This window comes from Sciurus carolinensis, chromosome 2, assembly GCF_902686445.1.
Source record: "Sciurus carolinensis chromosome 2, mSciCar1.2, whole genome shotgun sequence".
In the NCBI taxonomy this organism is placed as follows: domain Eukaryota; kingdom Metazoa; phylum Chordata; class Mammalia; order Rodentia; family Sciuridae; genus Sciurus; species Sciurus carolinensis.
In genome coordinates, this window is record NC_062214.1 from 125,011,511 (window position 1) to 125,034,686 (window position 23,176).

Sequence of the window (23,176 nt, forward strand, 5' to 3'; positions counted from 1 at the left end):
GAGCATTCAACTCCAGTTTGAACATATAATACAATCACATAGGTGTATGTGTGTATGATTACATATGCTATGAATATACATGCATATATGTGCAACTGTCATTAATTTCTCAAGTCACCACTGTAAAGTAACCATAATCTCCTTTCACAAAGGAGAAATCATAATCTTTGTGAAGTTACTAAATCTGTTTACTTGAAATTCCACAAATAAGCTTATTTGTTTGATGTCTAATATGTGTCTAATATATGAGAACACAGGAGATGCAATCAGAAATAGATAGACATTGTTTCTGCCTTCAGAGAGCATGGAATATTGTAGAGTATATTACAATAGAGTGCAATAAAAGCTATCACGGGAGAAGAGTAGAATACACCACCTAACAGAGGCATCCAATCAGAAACAGAAAGAAAGGGAAGGCTGCCTAAGGAGAGGATGTCTAAATTAAGATCTGTAAAAGAATTAGCCAATAAGAAGTCAAAGAAAGAGTATTAGAGAAAAAGAAAGTAGAACATACAATGATACAAAGTTAAGATTTAATTTGGGAGAATGACATGCATTAAACTAATTCAGAATAGCTGGAGCACATAACTCAAAATGGATAACAGTAACTATAAAACTAAATAAACAAACAGAAACCACTTTGCAAAAAATTATAAGCCATGCTAAGATGTTTGTGCCTTATACTGAATGCAATAATGAATACTGAAAAGGATCAGAACACGCAAATGATATACGTTACTATTTGAAAGACAACTTTGGTTTAATATATGCACACATACACTTATACACAATTGTAAATTTTCCTTGGTTTTTCTCTTTTTCTCTTAATTAATCCTGAAGTAATTCTAACACACTGTATTGATAGACTTTTCTTGTAACAAAAAAAAAATCATCTTGCAAACTTACTCAAAAGCCAGCTTCCATACTTTAGTCAATATTTCTCGGACTGGCCACAGGGGAGCACTACTTAAAAAGTATTTGAATAGATGCATATAGTACTGTGCCCAAAGTGAAAGTGTTGTCATGTGTCTTTGATTGGTTGTCACTGACATTACAATTGCATTAGGCTTCTTCCTGAGTTCAGAGTAACTGCTGCTGGGGAAGCCATTTCAGAAGCTGACTCGTCTACTGGATCTGCTGGGAAGCTAAGATATGGAGACTCTCCTGGAAGTGCTTTCAGGCACCTTGTTGTGGCAGCTGACCTGTAAGTACTCAGTGCAGTCTACGAGTGGTCTGAGAAAATAACTGCACCACGAGAGGGGGACTGTCACCTTTCTGTCCTGGAGGTGACTCTTGTGAGAAGGAGACATAGGAAGTGTAGGAAAGGTGCTGTAATTATGTGGTATGTTTATCTTTTGAGTAAAGAAGGAGGGGAGAAAAATATCCTTCCCTTTGTGAGATTGAGCACAAAAGGTCTCTTATGTCCTTTAATTGTCCTTCTCATCAGGGGTAGGAAGTCAACATCTGGAGCAGAGTCCTCAGGCCTTGATTATCAAGGAGAGAGAAGATGTTACCATTAGCTGCAATTCCTCAAAGACTTTGTATTCTGTACACTGGTACAGACAGAAGCATGCTGAAGGTCCCATCTTCCTGATGATGTTACTGAATGGTGGAGAAGAGAAAAGTCATGACAAAATAACTACCATGTTTAATGAAAAAAAGCAGCTAAGCTTCCTGTATATCAGAGCCTCCCAGCTCAGTCACTCAGGCACCTACTTCTGTGCAGCAGAGACACAGCAGTACATAGGCTTCCAAAGACTGCACTCAAACCTGACACTGGATCTCAGATGTTCACCTGGCACAGGGCCTCTATGGAACCCTAATCAGAGATCTATTCAAGAAAAAAAGGGAGTTCAATTGCTTCAGCATGTAATGCAAAAAGGAAGCCACACCCTTAAGTTTATAGCTAGTTTGACATTATTTTGTCAAATAATATTGCTCATCTATAGAAAGATTATTTTAAAATAAATACATAAAATTTTTAAAAAACAGACTTGGTTTGATTCCTTAAAGGGAATTAGAATTGTAAATAGTAGGTATTTAGATTGTTAATGGTGTCACTTATCTGGAAAGGTCACCAGCAATATTTGTTTCCAAGATTTTAAATATCTGTCTTTGGGAAATGACATTGGGAGACACTTTCATTTTTAGACTGACATCCACTTCTCCTTTTGCTGGGCTTCATTCTTATAGATTTTTAACTTTGCACAGGTACTATGAGTGCTCAGCATGATTCCTCTTCCCCATTTGCTCATTTATGCCATGGTCCTTCCTCAGTTCTTTCCCTACACAAACCCTGCATAGGGCCAGGAGGTCATAAGAGTTCCGCAAGTTTTAATTCACTGATTTGTTGATGAGGATTTAGGATGGTAAAGAGAAAAATAATGTTTCTTCTTTATTAAAGAAGTTAAAATATTCCAATAGAACCACTGATCTTCAGTACACAATCAAAAATTACTAAAAAATATCATTCATAGTCAAGAAAACAATAAAAAGAAAATAGCTTCAAGATGGCTTAGGCATTGAATTTACCAGATAAATATTTTAAAGAAGATATAACAAATATGTGCAAAAAAAAGCAAAGGAAAACATGTTCAAATAATTGAAGAAAGATACATTCTTGATAAGTGAACATAAATAAAATCTTGGTAGAGAAATGGAAATCATAAAAAAAAGGAACTACTTGAAATTTTAGAATTGAAAAGTGTAATGCCTTAAATTAAAATTTCTTCAAATGGCCTCAAAAGCAGACTACAGATGGCAGAAGAAAGAGTCCATTAATGAGTAAACAAACTGTGGTACAATCACAAAATTGGATATTATTCAGCAACAAAAACAAATAAACTACCAGTCCATCAATCAATATGGATGAATTTTTAAAGATTCTGAAAGAAAAAGCCAAACACAATCAAATCTGGAAATAAAGTGTCATGTCCCCCAAATCTCTGGAGAATAACTGAACAGCTTTTATTAGGGGAAGGAGGTTGTCTCAAACACAGCTACTGGCTCGACTTAATCCACAAAAGTATCAACAGGATATGATTTGACAACCTGCCCCGCCACCTTCCCCACCATACCCATTTCCTGTTTTGCGACAGATGCATTACCCATATCAAATAATTCTAGGTGGAGCTTTACATGAACTAAATAAGACTGAGCCCCAAGGCTGAGCAGGAGACTCAGAGGTGGCAACATGAGACTTCTCAGTGTACCATGGGCACTGATGGCCCGTCTTCCTTGGTAGGAACAGAAGCTGATGGTGGGGCTGAGGACAGTCTAAGTTTGGGAAAAGAGAGAGTGGGGAGGGCAGAGGTGATGAAACTTGGGCCAAATGTGACAAACACTCGGATAATAAGTAGGCAGGCAAAAGGAGGTAGATTTTGAGTAGGTCTAACTCCTGCCCCAGAGGTTCCTTGTGACTCCCATTAAGGGAAGCTCAGGGGATCAATCTTGTATTTCTTTTGTCTACAGGTTCCATTATGTCCCAGGAGGTCATTCAGCTGCAACCAGCAATATCTAGGCAGGTGGGCGAGACCGTGAAACTGGACTGTTTATATGACACAATACTTGCATATTATACATTATATTGGTACCAACAGTCTCCGGATGGAGAGCTTGTTTTTTCTCTTTTACCAGTCCACAAATGCAAACACCAATGCAACACGGGGTCGATATTCTGTGAACTTCCAGAAAGTAGATAAAACTATCCAGCTCATTATATCACCATCACAGTCAGAAGACTCCACAACATACTTCTGTTGTCTCAGACAGCCCACTATGACACAAATGGTAGAAGACCTTTACAAAAAGACCAGAACCCAACCTGAGGCAGTAACCTACCCCACATTCTCAGGGAAGACTCACAAGTCCTACCCAGCCATTTTTAGCAACTGATGGTTAAGGCACATGTGACAAGATCTAGAGTGGAGGTCGTTGAGTCATTCTGGGAAGCACTTCCTCACAGCTGGCTCAGAGAGCAAACAGGACCACATGTAAAAGCCATGTTCCTCAGATAACATCACATTTCTATTTCTTCCCCTGGAGTATGTCAGACAAAAGCAACATATGAAGGACAGCATTTTCCAACTACACCCAATTGTCCTACATTTTCTACCTGCTTGATCCGGTTTCTCAAGGAGAGGACTATGGAAGACACTTGGAAAACCAAAACAAGCTCACAAAATTGAGGTTTATATGCTGGGATGCCTCAGGACTGGCCAGAGAAATGCATTCTTGGCTTGTGTTACAAACAGGAGCACACTGGATCATGTACAACAGTCAAGTATTCTGAACCAGACAAATGTTCCTGTCTTCTCGACAGCACTTCACTTTAACCCTTGCCAATGCCATCTGGGCTCACCAGGCCCTCAGAATCTCATATTGAGTCTGTTGACTGCTGTGCCCATATAGCCCCATGCCCATCACAAGGTTTGCTTGACCAAAACCAAGAAAAGATGTATGTGAGGAGTTACTACAGATATAGGATCTGAAGGTGATATTGGAGCCACCTGACTAGTTAATGGAAGTACCAGAGATGAAACTGCAGCTTCTAAATCACAATACTCCTTTATTCAGGCATTTAATTTCCAAGTGTTTTTTTTTTTTTTTTCAAGTACTCAGCACCAGTCTTATGACTCTAATGAGACATTTTTCTTGCCTTAGGAATTTCCTAGAAGTCCATCTACAAGCCCTCTGCTAGGGATGTTAAATGGACCCTATTGCATGTTGCTGGCTGACCTGATTCATTGCAAAACCCTTAGACTGCCTCTTCTCTCAATCCATGCCCCAAATAAGTTTTTGACAACTTTCCAGAACCAAAATGGAATACATGAAACATCAGTTTTTTTTTCTGATTATTACCTATTTCTGGGCAATTTGGACATTCCACCCCTGGAACTTAACCTATCTGAGCTTAAAATAAGATTGCCAATGCTTATTTTCATTGATTTAGTCAATCACTTGGGCATTCAGGAAAAAAAAAAACACACCCTATGAAATCCCTTCAATTGCTTCTAATTGCTTCAAGAAAAATAATCAAGATCATTTATTGTATTATAAAATGTTTCTCCTGATAATCCTTGGATCAAGTCTGTGGTGAATAATGTGGAGGATGTCTCTTGGATATTCATAGTACCCATAATTGCATCTTCAAAACCCACTTTTAAAGATTCCAAGGAGATTCAACTTGAACCAGAATAAACTAAAATGATCCAGGTCTTCAGACTTGCAATGTTCCTTTGGGTTTCTCTTTACTATATCCAAATTTACTCCCATACCTCACAACCTAGCTGGAGTCCCAGAATTGGTAAAGATACCCTTGGGAACTCACTCATTCTTCCATCAACAAAGACTCAATAAAGACTCTATTCTCCATGAGACTTTTAAAAATAAAATATTAATTCAGATCAACTTTTTGAAAAGAGGAGAGGATAGTGACTAAAAGAAGCAAAATATAACCAGTGGAAAGTAAAACAGAACCCTCCTTTGCTACCTTAGTAGAAAGGAGGTATTTCAATTATGTTCTGTGATTCACAATGATAACATGTTTAAAATTCTGACAAAGATCCTGCATTCCTGAAATCAATATTTCAATTTTAAATGCAGTAGAATATGGATAGAGTTCCAATGACATCTATTTTGCTGAAATCTGAAATCCAAAAACCTCCTGCTCCTGTTTAGGTTTTCCAATCATGGAAGAACACTAAGAGCTGACAGGAAAAATCATGTCCAGATGCCTAATTTGGAAAGTATATTAAATGAGGCCATTTGAAGAAATGTCTTATAGGTCTTTGTGGACAACTTTACATATAGCCTGCCTTCTGATATGTTGAATAAAGGTAGTTTAAAGGAGACATCTGTTTTCAGTATCTGGCATATTGATATAAATGAACCATCACACTTCAGAAGCATAATAAAAAATACATGACAAAGAATATGCTGCTGAAATACTTGAAATGTGTTAACATTTCAAGGTAGATGATTTTAAAAATAAATTTCTGGGACTTCAGGTACTATCTCCCTCAACAATATGGTTTATGGACATCTGATTGTGGAATACCAACATTCTCACCTTTTTACAACAAAAGAGGAACTTGCAGATTAGCAGGATATGTATGAGCTTGATTCTGATCAGTAGATGGTTCAGGCTAGGTATTCACATTAATCTGGGGACTCTTTTTTTTCCATAGCTTTATTGAGGTAAAATTGAAGTATGATAAAATGTACATATTTGAAGTATGCAATTTGATCAGTTTTGACACGTTTTAACACATATGTAACCAATACAACCAATATAAAAAATATTTCCATTACGTTTTTAAAAATTGAAATCCTGCAGACTTTTTTTAAAATTTGAAATCATGCAGACTTTAGTGTTTCCTGCATGATTTATTACATTAGAAATCAATCACATTAAGATATATAGAACCCCACCCCCACATCACAAATACTTCAAAATTAAATGGCACTCTTAAATATCTCACAGGTCAAAGAATAAAGCACAAGAAAAGTAAATAAAAAGTGCTTTGAACTAAGTGATAATAAAAGTTTAAAGTATCAGGATCTCTGGGATGAAAGAGTACTCAGATGAACATTTATCAGATATATTTGTATCAGAAAGAAGATAGATTAACAATGAAATTGTTTTTCACTTGGGTAGAAGGAGGAAAAAATAAGAGTAGGAGCCGAAATATAAGATATAGAAAAGAAATTATACAGTTAAGTGTTAATAAAAGTCAAACAACTTGCTGGATGTGATGATGCACACCTGTAATCCCAGCAGCTCAGAGGCTAAGGCAGGAAGATTTCAAGTTCAAATCCAGCCTCAGCAAAAGTAAGGTTCTAAGTAACTTAGTGAGACTGAGACCCTGTCTCTAAATGAAATACAAATAGGTCTGGGCGTGTGGCTCAGCGGTCAAGTGCTCCTGAATTTAATTCCCATTACCAAAAATAAAATATAAAAATCAAACAAGTCTAATCAAGAAAAATAAGAACACAAAAATTAATATTAATGAAAAGGAAGCTATCAAAACAACCCTACAGATACTAAAAATATATTAAGGTAATATTATAATTGTATGCCAACATATATGATAGCTTACATAACATGGTCTATATTAGAAAAGGAACCATGTGCTGCTGAGAGGAAAGTATATTCATCCCTTGATGGATGAAATATTCTATATATGTCTGTTAAGTCTAAGTTATCAATTTTGTTTTTTAGTTTTATAGCTTTTTTACTTAGTTTTTGATTGGGAGATCTATCCAGTGGTGACCGAGGCATGTTAAAGTTACCCAGTATTATTGTGTTGTGAGGTCTATTTGATTTTTAAAATTGAAAAAGTTTGTTTGATGTACATACATGCTCCATTGTTTGGGGTATAAATATTTATGATATTATGTCTTGTTAATGGATAGTTCCCTTCAGCAGTTTCAAATGACTTTGTTTGTGCCTTCTGATTAACTTTGGCTTAAAGTCCATTTAAATGCTATGAGGGTAGAATCCCCTCCTTGTTTATGAGATCCATATGAATGATATGTTTTTTCCCATCCTTTAACATACAGTCTGTGAATGTCTTTACTTATGAGGTAAGTCTCTTGAAAACAGCATATTGTTGGCTCTTGTTTTTTCACCCAATCTGCCAGTCTATGTCTTTTGATTGATGAGGTTAGGCCACATACATTCAATGTTATTATTGAAAGTTATTTTTATTCACTGTCATTTTCATTTATTTCTGGTTTTTAATTTGAATTAGTTTCTCCTTTGATTGACTCTTATCCTAGTGTAGTTCCTCCCTTTACTGGTTTTCACTTTCAGTTTTCATTTCTTCTTCATGAAATATTTTATTGAGTATATTTTGTAGTATAGGCTTCCTAGCTGTGAATTCTTTTAACTTTTGTTTATCATGGAAGGTTTTTATTTCATCATCAATTCTGAAGCTTGATTTTTCTGAGTACAGCATTCTCAGCTGGCATCCACTTTCTTTCAGAGTTTGATATGCTTTTTTGAAGACCTCCTAGCTCTGAGGTCTGGGATGAGAAATCAGCTGTGATCTGAATTGGTTTCCCTCTATATGTTTCCCACCATTTTTCTCTGGAAGCCTTTAAAATTCTATCCTTATTCTGTAGGTTAGGTATTTTTATAATAATATTATTTGGTGTTGGTCTGTTGTAATTTTGTTTATTTGGGGTCCTTTAAGCCTCCTGTATTTGGTTTTCCATTTCGTTCTTTAGGTTTGGAGAATTTTCTGATATTATTTCATTGAAAAGTTTGTGCACTCCTTTCATTTGTATCGCCAAGCCTTCATCTATCCCAATAAATCTTAAATTTTGTCTTTTGAGGCTATCACATATTTCTTGGAAGTTCTGTTCATGATCTCTTAACATCTTTTCTCCATTCTTAACTTTATTTTCAAGACTGTATATTTTGTCTTCATTGCCTGAAACTCTGTCTTCCAAGAGATCTAGTCTGTTGGTGATCTTTCCAGTGAATTCTTAATTTGGCCTGTTGATTCCTTCATTTTGAGGATTTCTGCTTGATTTTTTTTTCAGAATCTCCATCTCTTTATTGAAGTGATCATTCAATTCCTGTTTTGTTTTGTTTTGTTTTTTCTGATTTCACAACCTGCATCTCCTTTACTTTGCAGATTAGCTTGTATACATTCTTAATTTCTTCTCTGACATTTCTTCCACTGTGGTGTTGATGGGTTCTGTTATTGCAGTATCTTGGTTTGTTTGGGGTGATTTGTTCCCTTGCTTTTTCATGTTGTTTGTGTGTCTACCCATCTAACACTACCCATCTAACCGTAGTGTTCTACCCTATGGATTTGTAGGGTCTCTGAAAGTTTCCAGTACCTCACCATTTAGGAGGAGCCAAGTAATAACAACCAATGCAAATAATATACAGCATTAAATCAAATAGTTCCTGCTATGAGGTCTACAATGTTAATTGTCACAATAAACAGAAATGATATGATCAGTTATTGCCTACAATAAAAAACAGTAAGTTTGAAAAAGGTTTTACAATTTCAAATGGTGGATGAGGAAAGAACAGAAGTGATGTTGGATGTTATAATTATGAGGGAGGAGGAGAGAAGATAGAAGTAAAGTAATTAAAGGGAGAGTGAAAGAATAATAGGGACTAACTGTTAGTAGAAGAAAAGAGAGAATGAAAATCAAGGGAAAAAGATAAGTGAGAGAAAAAATATGTCCATATAAAGTAAAAATTTTAAGAATAAAAATAAAAGAATACAAAATAAAATTGAAATATACTAATCAAATATCCTAGTCTTCAAAATATTGATCTGTGAAGAAGAATTAGCTTCAAAAATGCTAGAAATGAGATAAAAACAAATACAAATTTGTATAAATGTCCATGAATCATTAAGGTCACAATTAAACAGAGGAAAGAAAAAAGAAAAAAAAAGGACTTAATGAAAAGTTAAAGAATTGTGTCCCTTGAAGTTCAAAAGATTCTCAGTTTCCCTTCTCAGTTTAGGTGACCTTCAGATTCTTTACTGGATGCAAACTGATCTGGAGACTTTAAATCAGTGAACCTCCAGGGCCCAGTAATTGCAAGTCCACATTGAAAAGACTGCACCCAGGAATCTCCCCCAGGTTCCACTCATGTGGTTAAGGAGCCAATTCTTTGTCAACTATGTCTCCTGCAGTCCCCTTACTTCCTGGTCTCAGGTTCAACCTCACAACTCAGTATCCCCCTCCCCCTGCCCTTTCAAATTCCCAGCCAGGTTGGAGAGGGAGGAGAATCTGGGGACTCTTTACATTGGAAAACCAAAGCTAGGAAAGAAGATACAATTATTTTTAGCATATAAGTGTTGATATGATAATTCCACAAGGAGAAGATATTAATGTTTTACACATTAATGTAAAAAGGGGCCTACACATTGATTCTTTAGATAGATTAGAGTGACTGAACTATCAAAGTAAAAAGTTACTTTCTTAAGTAGTAAGTATTGTGTAACACACACACACACACACACACACACACACACACACCAGCTGCAGTTCTACTACTATAGAAAAAACAAACTGGAATTGACAATATTGACAATTTCCAACTACCTCACACTTTTTACATGATCCAGTGATTACCTTATCTTGTCAAGTTAGTAATAACTCAAGTAGACAAGCACCCAGTTGATATCTAATGCATTTGTAAGACGCTAAATGTTTCCACAGGAGTTTTACCACCCTGAAGAAAGGAATGATATGTCCTTATGTCCCAGTGAGCTGGCACAGCAAATATTATGGGTTTACAAATCAAGAGAGGAGGAAAAGATTTAGGAGACAGGGAAGCAAAAACTGTGATGTGTAGCATCTTCTTTGGTCTACCCATTGTTTCTTACTGTTTCAGGGCAATTTTTAAACACATACTGTTCAGAAAACATATTCAAGCTGTCAACAAAAAATATCTGTTTGCACTTCATCAGAGTCCATTGTGCATTTGGTACAAGTAAAACATAAGGTTACATCTCATCCTATTGAGGATTGCCAGGTAGGGAAGAACACCAGGCTGCAGACAATTGCCTTAAATAAATTAATTTCCCTATTTTAAATAGTGCTTCTACTTCAGAGAGTAGTTATGAAGCATCTCTTTGGGATTAACCTACACATACTGCTCCAAAGGTTTTATTAAATGACTTTTCCAATTTCTTTCTAAATGATTTGTTTTTAGATACTTAGTAAATTCTACACAAATTTACCCAGTTAACCTCCTAATCTGCTCTACTTTTTCATTCCAATAGCCATGAAAATTTTTTTTGTAAATAACTCTATTGATGATATCAAGGAACTGGAGGTCAAACTATAATATTTTCTGCGTGTCAATTCATTCATTTACTCTGTAGAAGAAAGACTTTTCATTGAACTTCCCATTGTATACCTGGTTTTTCATTTCTTTCACTTAAGCAGGGAATATATAAGATTGTTTTAGCTCTTCCTCTCTATTCTCATTTCCTTTTCTTAAAATTAAATCTAAATTAAACCTATTGAGAGCAAAGAGTAGACAATGCAACATGGGCAAACTTAAATTTCCCACAGGAGATTTATAACTAATAATAGGACAAGGACATAACCATATTTATAAACTTTTCTTAGGAACACCATCCAAAAGACAGGGTCCATCAAGCAGAGGATAGCCCAGGGTTGCCAGCATATCCAACTCTTCAAGTCATAATCCTTACTCAGTCTCATTGACTACTGTCTAACTGCTAGCATTCAGTGAGAAAGTGAGATCGAGAGCTATACATCATTTCTTTTTCTCTGTGAGTTTATTTTTCCTGCCAGCTCCAAAATGTTAGAGACATTTTGTTGTTGTGGACTCTAGGACCTTGAAGGGTTAGGGTCTGTCTGAAGCCTGCACCATCCATCCCTCCTTCAAACATAAATATTAAAATAAGGAAACTGAGTCTCTAATGACATATCTACCTTCTCTTCTAGACCTTCCTGAGAGTAACCATTTCTGGTAGTAGACCATCATTTGAGGCTATCAATTAAGCACCAACCCTCTCATAATTTGTTCTGTGTCAATTCCTCAAACATATTCATTAAGTATTTTTTATCTTAAGACTCAAGAGGACACATTGACCACAAGACATTTCTCAATAATCTGAGGCTCAACTCAATCACTGTTTGTCTTAGAACACAGAACATATCTTACCAGGACAGCAAAGAAGACTGTTTCTGTATGGAACGGGTAACTATTTGTCTCTGCAAAAACAAAGTACAGATGGCACCAGCGGGTAACATCCTTTATGTCCTCATTTGAGTCTAGGTTTAGTCTTTAGGTATGTACTTACTTTGTACTTCCTATAATTTTTTTCCTCCTATCTATACCTTCAACCCTATAAAGTACTACTAAAGAACAAGCTCAGGGGCTTCTAGAATGGGCCATTACAAGTATGGGGATGGAGAGGAGGGTCCTTCTGATTCTCTTCAGATTTCCTGCACATACTCAGGAAACAAAATGTAAATTCTGAAAATGATCCAGTAATGTATCTTCTTTGTCCCAGCAGTGATGTTTGACCAAGAAAAGATGTGACCCAGAGTCCTTCCATCCTGAATGCCTGGGAGAAAGAAACAACTGTTATCAACTGCAATTATACCAATGGAGATTTAATTATTTCTCTTGGCACAAGAAGTAAGAAAGAAAGGCTACACTCTCCTAATAGAGATTTATTCAAAAGTAGAAAACAAGAAAGAAGATTCCAAGACCATTGAATAAAATTGCTAAACATGTCTCCCTGCACTTGACATCTACCCAACCAGGAAACTCAGCCTCCTACCTCTGTGCAACCCACATGTACAGCCCTTTAGGCACCAGCAGTTGGGGTTCCAGTCACATTCTTAGTCCTTGACCAGGTTTGGATTATAATGGTTTGCCATAATGTTTCTAAATGAGATGAATGCAGAGATCTAATAATTGTCACTGTAAATATTCGTTTTAAAAATAACTCAGGGTAAAAAGTATGTAAAGATAGCCCATGGGAATATATTGAAAGAATCAATATTATTAAAATGTCTGTACTACTCAAAGAGATCTACAGAGTCAATATAATTACTATCAAAATATCAATGACATTCTTTACAAACATAAAAAACCACACAAAAAAAAAATCCACAACAGTCAAAGTAATCATGGAGAAGTACTCAAAATTGCAAATTATCAAGGAAATGTAAATCACTACCACAATAAGATATCACCTCACTCCAAGAAGAATGGCTTTTATCAAAAAGACTAAAGATAACAAGTACCCACAGGATATGGAGAAAAGGGAATCCTTGCACACTGTTGGTGGAAATGTAAGTTAATACAGTCATTATGGAAAACAGTTGCTCAAAAAATTAAAAATATAACTGCCATATGATCCAGCAGTCCCACTACTGGATTCACATTCAAAGGAAGTGAAATCAGTATGTCAAACAGATATCTTACACTTATGTTCATTGCAGCACTATTTATAAGTTAAGAAATGGGTACAATTTAAGTGGGCATCACTGAGAAATTGAGAAATTGTGGTGCATATACACAATGGAATACTATTCAGTCACAAAAAATTAGATATTGTCATTTACTACATGAAAGGAACTGGAGAGCATTTCATTAAGTGAAATAAGCTGGACACAGAAAGACAAGCACCACATGATATCACACATATAAAATATGAAAATGTTAATCTCATAAAATTTGAAAATAAATGGTTAATTACCAGAGGCTGGGGAGAACAGGAGAAGAAGGAGGGACAGGGAGTAGTTGATTGGTGGGTACTGACATAGTTACACAGGAGTAAAAAGTTCTGACATCTGAGGCATAGGGTAACCATAGATAAAAATAATGTCTGTATATGTCAAGAAAGCTAAAGAAAGGATTTTAAATGTTTTCTTCATAAATGTTTGAGGAGATAAATATGTTTATCCTGATATAAATATTATACAACATATGCAACTATCAAAACATCATTTGACACCCCAAAAATACACATAATTTTTGTTTTATGTACAAATTTAAAATGAATTTAATTTAAATAAATAAAATAACTTAGGAGGAGCTAGTGTGATTTGTACTAACTCCTGTGTATTCTGCAGAAGTAGTGATTTTTTTTTAATTTAACTTTTAATTTTTAACAGACTGCATTTTGATTCATCATACACAAATGGGGTACATAATTTTGTTTCTATGGTTGTACACAATGTAGATTCATACCATTCGTGTAATCATACATGTACATAGGGTAATGATGTCTGTCTAGAATCCTAAGAAAACTTGGAAAGGACCCACAATTTGACCCAGTTATCCCCCTTCTTGGTTTATACCCAAAGGACCTAAAATCAGCAAATTATAGTAACACAGCCACATCAATGTTTATAGCAGTTCAGTTCACAATAGCTACATTGTGGAACCAACCTAGATGCCCTTCAACAGATGAATGGATAAAGAAACTCTGGTACATGTACACAATGGAATACTATTCAGATATAAAGAAGAAGAATATTATGGCATTTGCAAATAAGTGGTGTTTTAAGTTGGTATGTAAAGTGAAAAAACCCATTAGAGTATTTGAGGTTGTCTCATTAAAGTCATATACTTCCTAAAATGTACTAAATGTTTCTGAAACCCTTCAGGGTTGCCAATTTTCTGACCTTAAAAATAAAGACTGATATTTTTTAAAGGAGTATTTTATTTTATTTTATTTTATTTTATTTTACTTTTAATGTGGTGCTGAGGATCGAACCCAGTGCCTCAAACATGCTAGGCAAGCACTCTACCACTGAGTCACAACCCCAGCCCCTGATTTTTTAAAAAAAATATTATAAAGTCAACATATACTCATTATGGACAATTTTGAACATATAATGGGAAAAATTAAAATCATTAAAATTCAAATGCCCAAAGATTAACATATACTATATGTTCATTCTAAGTTTATGTGCATATGTTTTAATTCATATCAATTTAACATAAAATATATTTTCTGTAACATTTATATCCATTTTCTCTATAAAGTCCACTTTTAGAGTACAGGTGCTCAGTTATAAAAGGTACAATTAGAATAGTAACCAGGAAAGTTCCTTCAAAACTGTTTTGCATTGAAACTTCTCTACATTTAGCGAATACTCACTGCATAATATATGACAGATACTCTTATTACTGCTGAGAAGTGAGCAGGATGGACAGAAAGGGATGACAACATTTAACTCTATATTGACTCTCTCCTCTAATGAATGTCTGTTCATCAGAAACACGTGGGAAAGTGATTTGATGACATGCACACCCCAGACATCAATAGCACTACTCAAGAGTAGTTTGGATATTTTGCCCAAGTACACCAAACATTTCATACTTCATAGGTCTCTAGCTACAACAACAACAAGATGAATTTTCTGTTCATGGAAATTTATACATATTCATATTTGTTTTATCCTCATTTCATAAGAGGATTCTAATTTCTCTACATCCTCATCTATTATTGTCTGTCTTCTTTATTTTGGCCATTAATGGATGTGAAGTAGTATTTTTCTTTTTATAAGGTTTTTATTTGCATTTCCTTGATGATTAATAAAGCTGAGCATTTCTTCATCTACTCACTAGTCATTTATAAACCCAGTTTAGAGAATGTTTATTCAAATATTTAGACCGCTTAATTTAAGGATTTTTTGTCTTTTTTACTCCTGAACATTAAGAGTTCTTTATGTATTCAGATCATGAGAACTTTGTGAGATATATTATTTGCAAATAATTCCTTCCATTCTATGAATTATCTTTTTTACATTTTTGCCATTCTTCTGAAGCAGAAGAGTTTCAAATTTTGATGATTTATAATTTATTTATATTTTTCTTTAGTCAGTTGAGCTTGGGGGTCATTCCGAGGATCACAAGGATTTACCCCTATTTTCATCTAAGAGTTTTGTAATTTCGGGTCATTCCTTGAGGTCACTGACCTGTTTTGAGTTTATTTTTGAATATGGCAAGAGGTAGGGATCTAACTGCATTTTTTTTTCATTTGGATAACAAGACATTTGGAATCCCTAACCAAAATATCAGATAAGTAGACACTAAAGCAGGACTTATTGCTGGAGACAGAGCAACACTTCAAAATGATTAAGAGCCCAATCTACTAAAGCAATAGAATAATTCTTATTTTTATGTGTACCTCACAACACAGCTATGACATAAATAAGAGTTTACCAGTAGAATTAAATTGATTAAACATATTGATTAAAATATCAATGAATGATATACAACCATGGTGACAGACATTAGTACACATCTCAGAGGAAAGAAATAGAATACATGATCCAAAGTATTCATATTCTTTACCTAATTTGCATGTCTAAAACACTTTATTCCAAAACAACGGGATTGAAAATCTTTTCAAATTTACATGGAATATTCATCAAAACTGACTCATTTTGAAAAGTAAAGCAACCCAAATCAATTTTGAAAGATTTAAATCATTCAGATTATAGCATCCAACCATAATCATATTGAGGAAAAATCCAATAACGAAAAGATCATTCAACTTTATTCTTGTACCTTGCTAGACATACTGACCATTTTTAAATGTATTGTCACAGAAAACAAAAACAAAAGAGTGTAACACACTACTTGTGAACTTTATTTCCTGCTTTGGGCTCTGCATCCCAGGTGCTCAGAGAAGGGTTGGTCCCTAGGATTGAGTGAGTTGAACCAGGAGAATGTCTACCAGGTTCTGCGTGGGCTGCTGTGGGCATGCTTGGCCTCCTTTGGCTTTGGTACATGGTTGTGGCTAGGAACATGGGACTTCAGCTTACTCTTAGAGGTTGAAGATGGTTTATGCAATTAGTAACCAGTGGGAATGTTAAGAGGGGAGAAAAGTAGAGAAATTTATGTGGTTCTTCTCTTTGTTTCTATGTTGTAAATTTATCTGTTCCTTATGACACATCTGAGACATTTAAGGGGAATAACTCTGTTTTCTCTTTTTACCATAGGATCCAGCATGGCAGAGAAATTCCTGATGAAATGTTTATGTCTGTACTGATAAGCAGTCACCCAGTGAAGGGATAGTTTTCCATGTTCATCATTTGAGTACTCTAACATAAATGCAAAGCAAGATCAGTTCTCTGTTAGATAAGAAAAGGCAAAAAAAAAAAAAAAAAAAAAAAAAACACATCAAACACCTCATCTTTTCCTTACAACTGACAGGCTCAGCAAAATACTTCTGTGTTTTCTGGGATCCCACAGAAATAGAAATGGCAATGGAAGATAAATAAAAATCATACCACTCCATAAAGGCAGCCACCTGCTGAGGGGCTGAGGGAAAACCCCTGAACAGCAGGCAGGAATAAGACAGGCACAGCAGTGGCAGAGTTGAGACCTTATCATGTAAACTTTCCTTCTGTAAAAAATGTTTCCATATTGAGTTCAGTATATAAGCAGCATCCTTCTTAAGATTTCCAGATATTATGTTTGTACCTTAAGTTAAAATAAGTCACAAAATACTTTTCAAGTTGTTCTATAGTTTTCTATAAAACTATGGAAGAAAAAAGGAAATGTGGGGGGGTGGTTTCTATGGGAATCAAAGAACACTCAGTAGAATAGAGGAAAGGGCCAGGGGAAGGGAGGAGGAGAGGAAAGGGGAAATACTGGGGAATGATATTGGTCGAATTCTACTGTTAGATTGTGTGCATATACAAACATGCAACAACAAATCTCAACATTATTTACAACTAAAATGCACCAATAAGAAATATGAGGAAAAAAATCAAATTGTTTCTAAACAATGATGTTGAACAAAATCATTTATTTCAGGAAATTCAGGAATATTCATCCACGGATTCTTATCCAAAAGTGTTGGATTTTCTAATCTAAATTCCACTCACTAAAACCTGCTTATCCTATCTTCTAATATTAGGCTGATTTTAGCAATTAATATGTAGCCAAAGAACAGGATGGAAAAAGAATGTCCCAGAGGGTTTAGCTAGAGAATGGGGAAAATGCTGGACAGGAGAGCTCCTCGCTCAGAGTACATTTAGAATTTCTATAAAGGTCTTTATAATAACACAAAATGAATTAGGTTTGAGCAAGAAATAAACACTCTTAATTTAATTCACTTGGATTTTGGAATTGAATATTATAGCCACATAACCTATCATAACATGACTGGTATACTAAACTTACCTAAATACAAGGAAAAAAAGAGTAAACATTTCCCCAATTTATTTTACAAGACCAGTATGATCTAGATACTAAAACTGCTAATAATTTTTTTTTTTACTTTTTAAGTACAGGGCGGCCTCTCTAAATGAACATAAGTTCAATGATTCTTAACAAAATATTAGCAAAAAGAATTAATAGTTTATAAGAAGGAATAATATGGAGTTCCAGTGGAGAAATTGGTTAGTGCATGGTACTTATAAGAAGGGATAATATATCACAGCCAAGTTGGGGTTTATATAATGTCTATTTAACAATTTAAATGAATCAAAGTAACAGTCCGTATTAATAAAAAATAACATAATCATCTCTATAGTTACACAAAAGTACTTTTTACATAACAAACATTTATTTAGAAAAAAATGGATTCTTAGAAATTGGGAATAAAGGAAAAAACTTCCTTATTCTGGTAAAGGGATATGTACTAGACACAAAGCAAACACAACACAACTGTGATTCTAAGTAAAGGAGTTCACGCAGAGAGTCACCAGAGGGGGCTGTCATAGCTGAAAATTTAAGCCTCTTCCAGGGCGAGGGAAACGTTGACATTGAGTTGTACAAAGAACTTACATTCATTCTTTTTGCCATCTTGTACTTCAGTGGCTCTTCTCGAGTGTATGCACAGCTTCAAAGACATAAGTAAACCCCTTTCCAAATGCAAAGTGGATAGCTTAGCCCCACATGCAAAGAAAAGGGAGGTGATGCACACACGCTGTCCCAGCTACTAGGGGGACTGAGGCAAGAGCATCACTTGAGTTTGAGACCAGTATAAGCAGCACAATGAGATCTCATCTCAAAAAAATCAACAAAATAACCTTTTTACTTGGGCTGGGGATGAAGTGATAGGCACCTGCCACAGAACCTGGGTTAATATTCAGTTTGGCAAATAAATAAGAAACAAGAGAGAGGAAGATGGTTAATACATAGTTCAATTTTAAATACTCAAATATTTATTTCTATAGTGAACCTGCAAGCTTAGTTATTACAAAAGAAAGGGATGAGTAATTCTAACTTTATTCCTTCCCATTTCTTTTACTTTTCATTTTTATTTATCTTTTTCTTTCTGGGGTGCTAGGGATCAAACCTGGGGCCTGGTACATGCTTGGCAAGTGCTCTACTTGTGAGCTACACCCCAGCTCTTCCTTCCCATTTCTGTGGTAACCATTTTAGAGAATAAGCAGAGAGAGTCTTTCATGTTTACTGCTGCCTCTCTTGTCAAATGTCATCATTTCGTTTTCTTCAAATCTTTTCTCCCCTTCTCTTCTTTCTCTTCTTTTCTCCTACTGTCCTCAGTACTGTCCACTCCTGAGGTACAGGCTGGAGAGGAGAAAGTGCGTGTTGGAGAGGGGCTCACAAAGTCGTTGGTGCCTGACTCAGGACAAGAGCATCTGGAAGATGCTCCAGTCCCCACTGCCTTCCAGGAGCCCCAGGCCTTTGGCTTTCATCCTGCTTCTCACTTTATCTTTTTCAGTCACCCGGAGCGAAGCAATGTTATACGAGTACAAAATAATTTTTGTTCTATGTGTTGTAAATGTTTTCTCCCACAGTGTCATTTGATTTTTAACTTAGCTTATGGCAATTTTTTAACTAAAAATAGATTCTTCACTCCTAGAGTTAAAAGCTATATTATTGCCTCTAAGACTTAACTTGCATTACAGAAGTGGATTGGAAGTCTCTTCTTCCCTTACAGCACAGGCTCGACATGATTACTCATAATAAAGGGCATTTCCTACTAGCTGCATGGAGTCCCAAACCACCAATTTTTCCCACTTAGTGTAAATAAGGGCTGAGCGATGGTTTTATTCATTCACACAGCCTGCTTGATTTTAAACCTTGAAAAGAATCTCAATCAAATCTTCTGAATTGGGGCTATACATAAAGAAGACATTCTTATTTTCTTTTAAACCTGGACGTTAAGTCAGCTCTAAACAAGAGCTTGTTCTGTGTGTAGCTGATGGTTAGCTGGAGAACACCCACAGGAAAGATTGCCTCTGGTGAGGCTTGCTGGGGGTTACCGTTTAGTGGCCTGGGACCCTCCCCAACCAGGTTCAGACACACAGACCTCAAACCTCAGTTTGCTCTTAAACTATGAGGTTGGTGACAGGAATTACTGTTATCCTAACTTTGAGCAAATGTTCCGGACCTAAGAAAGGATGACTTTTGTGGCTAAAGAAAAGGAGAGGTATCTACTACCTCCACTTCTTCCAAAGTACTTGAAACAATTGACATCTACGTCCTTCTTTACAAGGTCTGAGCAGCTGTGTGAGAGGCTGGCCACATCCCTACTCTCAGGCTATGAGGAATTCTGGTTCATTGAGCTCAGGAACTGCAGAAGGTGGGAAATTTATCTTTGACCTTATGGTCCGGAAATAAATACCAGCAATATTTCTCTTCTCCTGTGCAACATGTACAAAAATACTCAAGCATGGGATGAAGTCAGGGGAAAGAATTCTGGGACATTTTTTAACCTGATCCTTAATGCATGAAGATTTGACAATCCAGAGCTATTTGAATAGAAACTTCCCAAAAGACCTATAGATGGTAAATAAGCACTTGAAAAGACACTCAACATCATCAGTCATAAGTGGAATGCAAATTAAAAGAGTGAGATCCCACTACATATCTACTAGAATGGTTAAAATAATAATGACTGAACATACCAAGTATTGGTGAGTCTGCAGAGCAACTGAAACTGTCAGCAGAAAAATGGTTCCTCTGTTTCTTAAAATGCTAAATATGCATCTATCATAATTCAGCAATTCCATTCCCAAGTATTCCCCCAAAAAAATTAAAGTTCATGTCCATGCAACACTTATATATGAATATTTATAGAATAGCTTGGAAAATATTAGTTGTAAATAACCCAAATGTTCACTATCAGATGAATCTACAAAATGGAATACTATTGAGTATTTAAAAGGAATGAACCATCCACAAGAACAATATAAATCAATCTCAGTTACAAACTGAATATTTGTGTTGCCCCAAACTCTAGTGTTGACACCCTAACCTCCAACATGGTGATACTGGAGATCACCATGGTAGCTAAGGTCAGGTGAGGTTATCGTGGTGGGGTCCCCATTGTGGGAATGATGCTCATAACAGAAGGGACACAGCAAGAAGGTGGCCTTCTAGGCCTGGGTGGTGTGGCCTTCTAGAGTATTTGTATGGTACGTCTAAGGTCCCAAACTTGATCCCCAGCACTGTGGACTTCTATAACCGGAAAGAGAACACTTTCCCAGAAACCAAATTGACTGGTACCTTAATTTTTGGACTTCCCTGTTCCCAGAACTGTAAGAAATAATGTCTATTGTTTAAGCTACCTTATCTATAGAATTTTGTTATAGCAGCCCATATTGACTAATACAGACTCAAAGTAAATATGTTGAAAGCAATCAGATGTGATGAAAATTTAAACTATATTAAGAAAAGGCAGATCAGACATTGCCTGGGACTGAATAGATTTGGGAGGATGTGATAAGAAGGTATACAGGAGGGGTTAGAAAGGAGCATAAAGCACAGGGCCCCAAAGGAACTTCGGAGTGGTGCAAATATTCATTTTGTAGATTCTGACAATGATTTCACATTTATATGCTGGTGTCAAAAATTATCCTATTGTACCTTTTAAATATATGAAATTTATTATATATCAAGTATACCTTAATAGTTTTTAAAAGGTTGGAACCAAAAGTGAACAATACCAAATGAAAAAAAAAAATTATTCCATTCTACAAAGAGTAGAATTCTTCGATTTCTCTTAATTTCTCCTAAAGGAGAAAGTTTCTTAAGCATATAAAGGGTAAGAGGATATTTTCTGTCTTCATACAAATGGCAACCTTAATTATAATAAACAAATGTATCTCATATATAAATTCACCCCAGAAGCCACCCATTACTCCACACTTCTCAGTCTAGTCAAAGGGTGGCAGTGTTTAAAAAGTATTTGAATTACATCTGTGTGGTGCCGACAAACAGGAACCCAGTGTGGTCCCTGATTGGTGAAGTCTCTTGCACCGATGAGCTGGAGTAACTCTGCTGCAGAAGCCGGTTCACTGAAATCTTATTTGACTGTTTACTGAAGAGACAAGGGATGGAGACTCTCCTGCAAGCACTCCTAGGGATACTGGGCTTGCAGGCAGTCTGTGAGTATGTGTTTCCTCTGGAAAAACCGTGAGATGATAATGGCTTCCTGAGGATAGGCACTGAGTCATCTTCTGTCCTGGGAGGGCCTTTTGAGAGCCAGATAGATGTTGAAAAAAAAATAGCTAATATTCTGTGTTGATGTGATGGAGCTGCTGCCTGGGGAATGAGGGAGCCAGAGAGAATCGCCATCCCAACTTGGACCACGCAGACCTCCTGAGCATCTCCTATATGCTTTCTTTGCATTATCTTTTTGAACAGGGGTCAGTAGCCAAGAACTGCTGCAGAGTCCTCCATCTCTGAGCATCCCAGAGGGAGAGAACCTCACCATAAGTTGCAATTCATCAACGACTTTATATGCCTTACACTGGTATAGGCAGAAGTGTGATGGGGAGTTCGTCTTCTTGATGCTATTTCGTAAAGGTGGAGAAGAGAAAAGGCATGAAAAATTAACTGCCACGTTGGATGTGAAAATGCAGCAAAGCTCCCTGAGCATCACAGCTGCCCAGCCCAGCCACTCAGGCACTTACTTCTGTGGAGGAGAGGCACAGTGATCTCTCGGCCTCTGTGGGCTGTTCCCAAACCTGCAGCTGGGCCGCAGGTGCTCTTCTGAAGCAGAGCTCCTGAGGGGGCTCTGGAACACTTGCCACGACTAAGAGCCTCAGAATCAATTGACTGCCTCATGAAAAACTGGGGGAGCCAGGTTGAAATGATACAAAGGGAAGCTATATATATATATTTTTTAATTTTTTAAATTAGTTATCCATGACAGTAGTATGCACTTTGATACATCAGATATAATGAAGTATAATTTCTCATTCTTCTGGTTATACCTGATGTAGAATCTCACCGGTCATATAGTTACTTATGTACATGGGATAATAATGTCTGATTCATTCTATTATCCTTCCTATCCCCATACCCACTCCCCTCCTTTCACTCCCCTCTACCTAATCTAAAGTAACTTCATTCTTCCCTAGCCACCCTTCCCCTGCATTGTGAATTAGCATCCACATGTCAGGGAAAACATTCAACTTTTTGTTGTAAGGAATTGGCTTATTTTGCTTAGCATGATATTCTCTAGCTCCATCCACTTACCAACAAATGCCATGATTTCATTCTTCTTTAAGACGGAGTAATATTTCACTGTATGCATATACCACATTTTTAAATCCATTCATCTGTTGAAGGGCACATGGGTTTTCCATAGTTTAGCTATTGTGAATTGAATTGCTATAAACATTGATGTGACTGTATCACTGTAATATGCTGATTTTAAGTCCTTTGGGTATGAACCAAGAAATGGGATACTTTGGGTCAAAAGGC

The 23,176-nt window shown here is 36.1% G+C and overlaps 1 protein-coding gene across 1 annotated transcript; it reads left to right on the forward strand.

The window, feature by feature from the left end:
• The first annotated feature begins 1,108 nt into the window (after positions 1–1,108).
• LOC124976548 (uncharacterized) lies at positions 1,109–22,404 on the forward strand. Its single transcript, XM_047539374.1, has 4 exons — positions 1,109–1,204; positions 1,448–1,869; positions 21,000–21,003; positions 22,112–22,404. The coding sequence occupies exons 1-4, from the start codon at positions 1,153–1,155 to the stop codon at positions 22,402–22,404; spliced, it is 771 nt and encodes a 256-aa protein (XP_047395330.1). The 5' UTR covers positions 1,109–1,152.
• Positions 22,405–23,176: the final 772 nt, after the last annotated feature.

Excerpts from the sequence above, each read along its gene's own strand:
- LOC124976548 (XM_047539374.1), top strand. The coding sequence starts at position 1,153 with ATGGAGACTCTCCTGGAAGTGCTTTCAGGCACCTTGTTGTGGCAGCTG. Across the intron at positions 1,205-1,447 it reads CTTGTTGTGGCAGCTGACCT|GGGTAGGAAGTCAACATCTG; the intron begins GTAAGTACTCAG and ends CCTTCTCATCAG.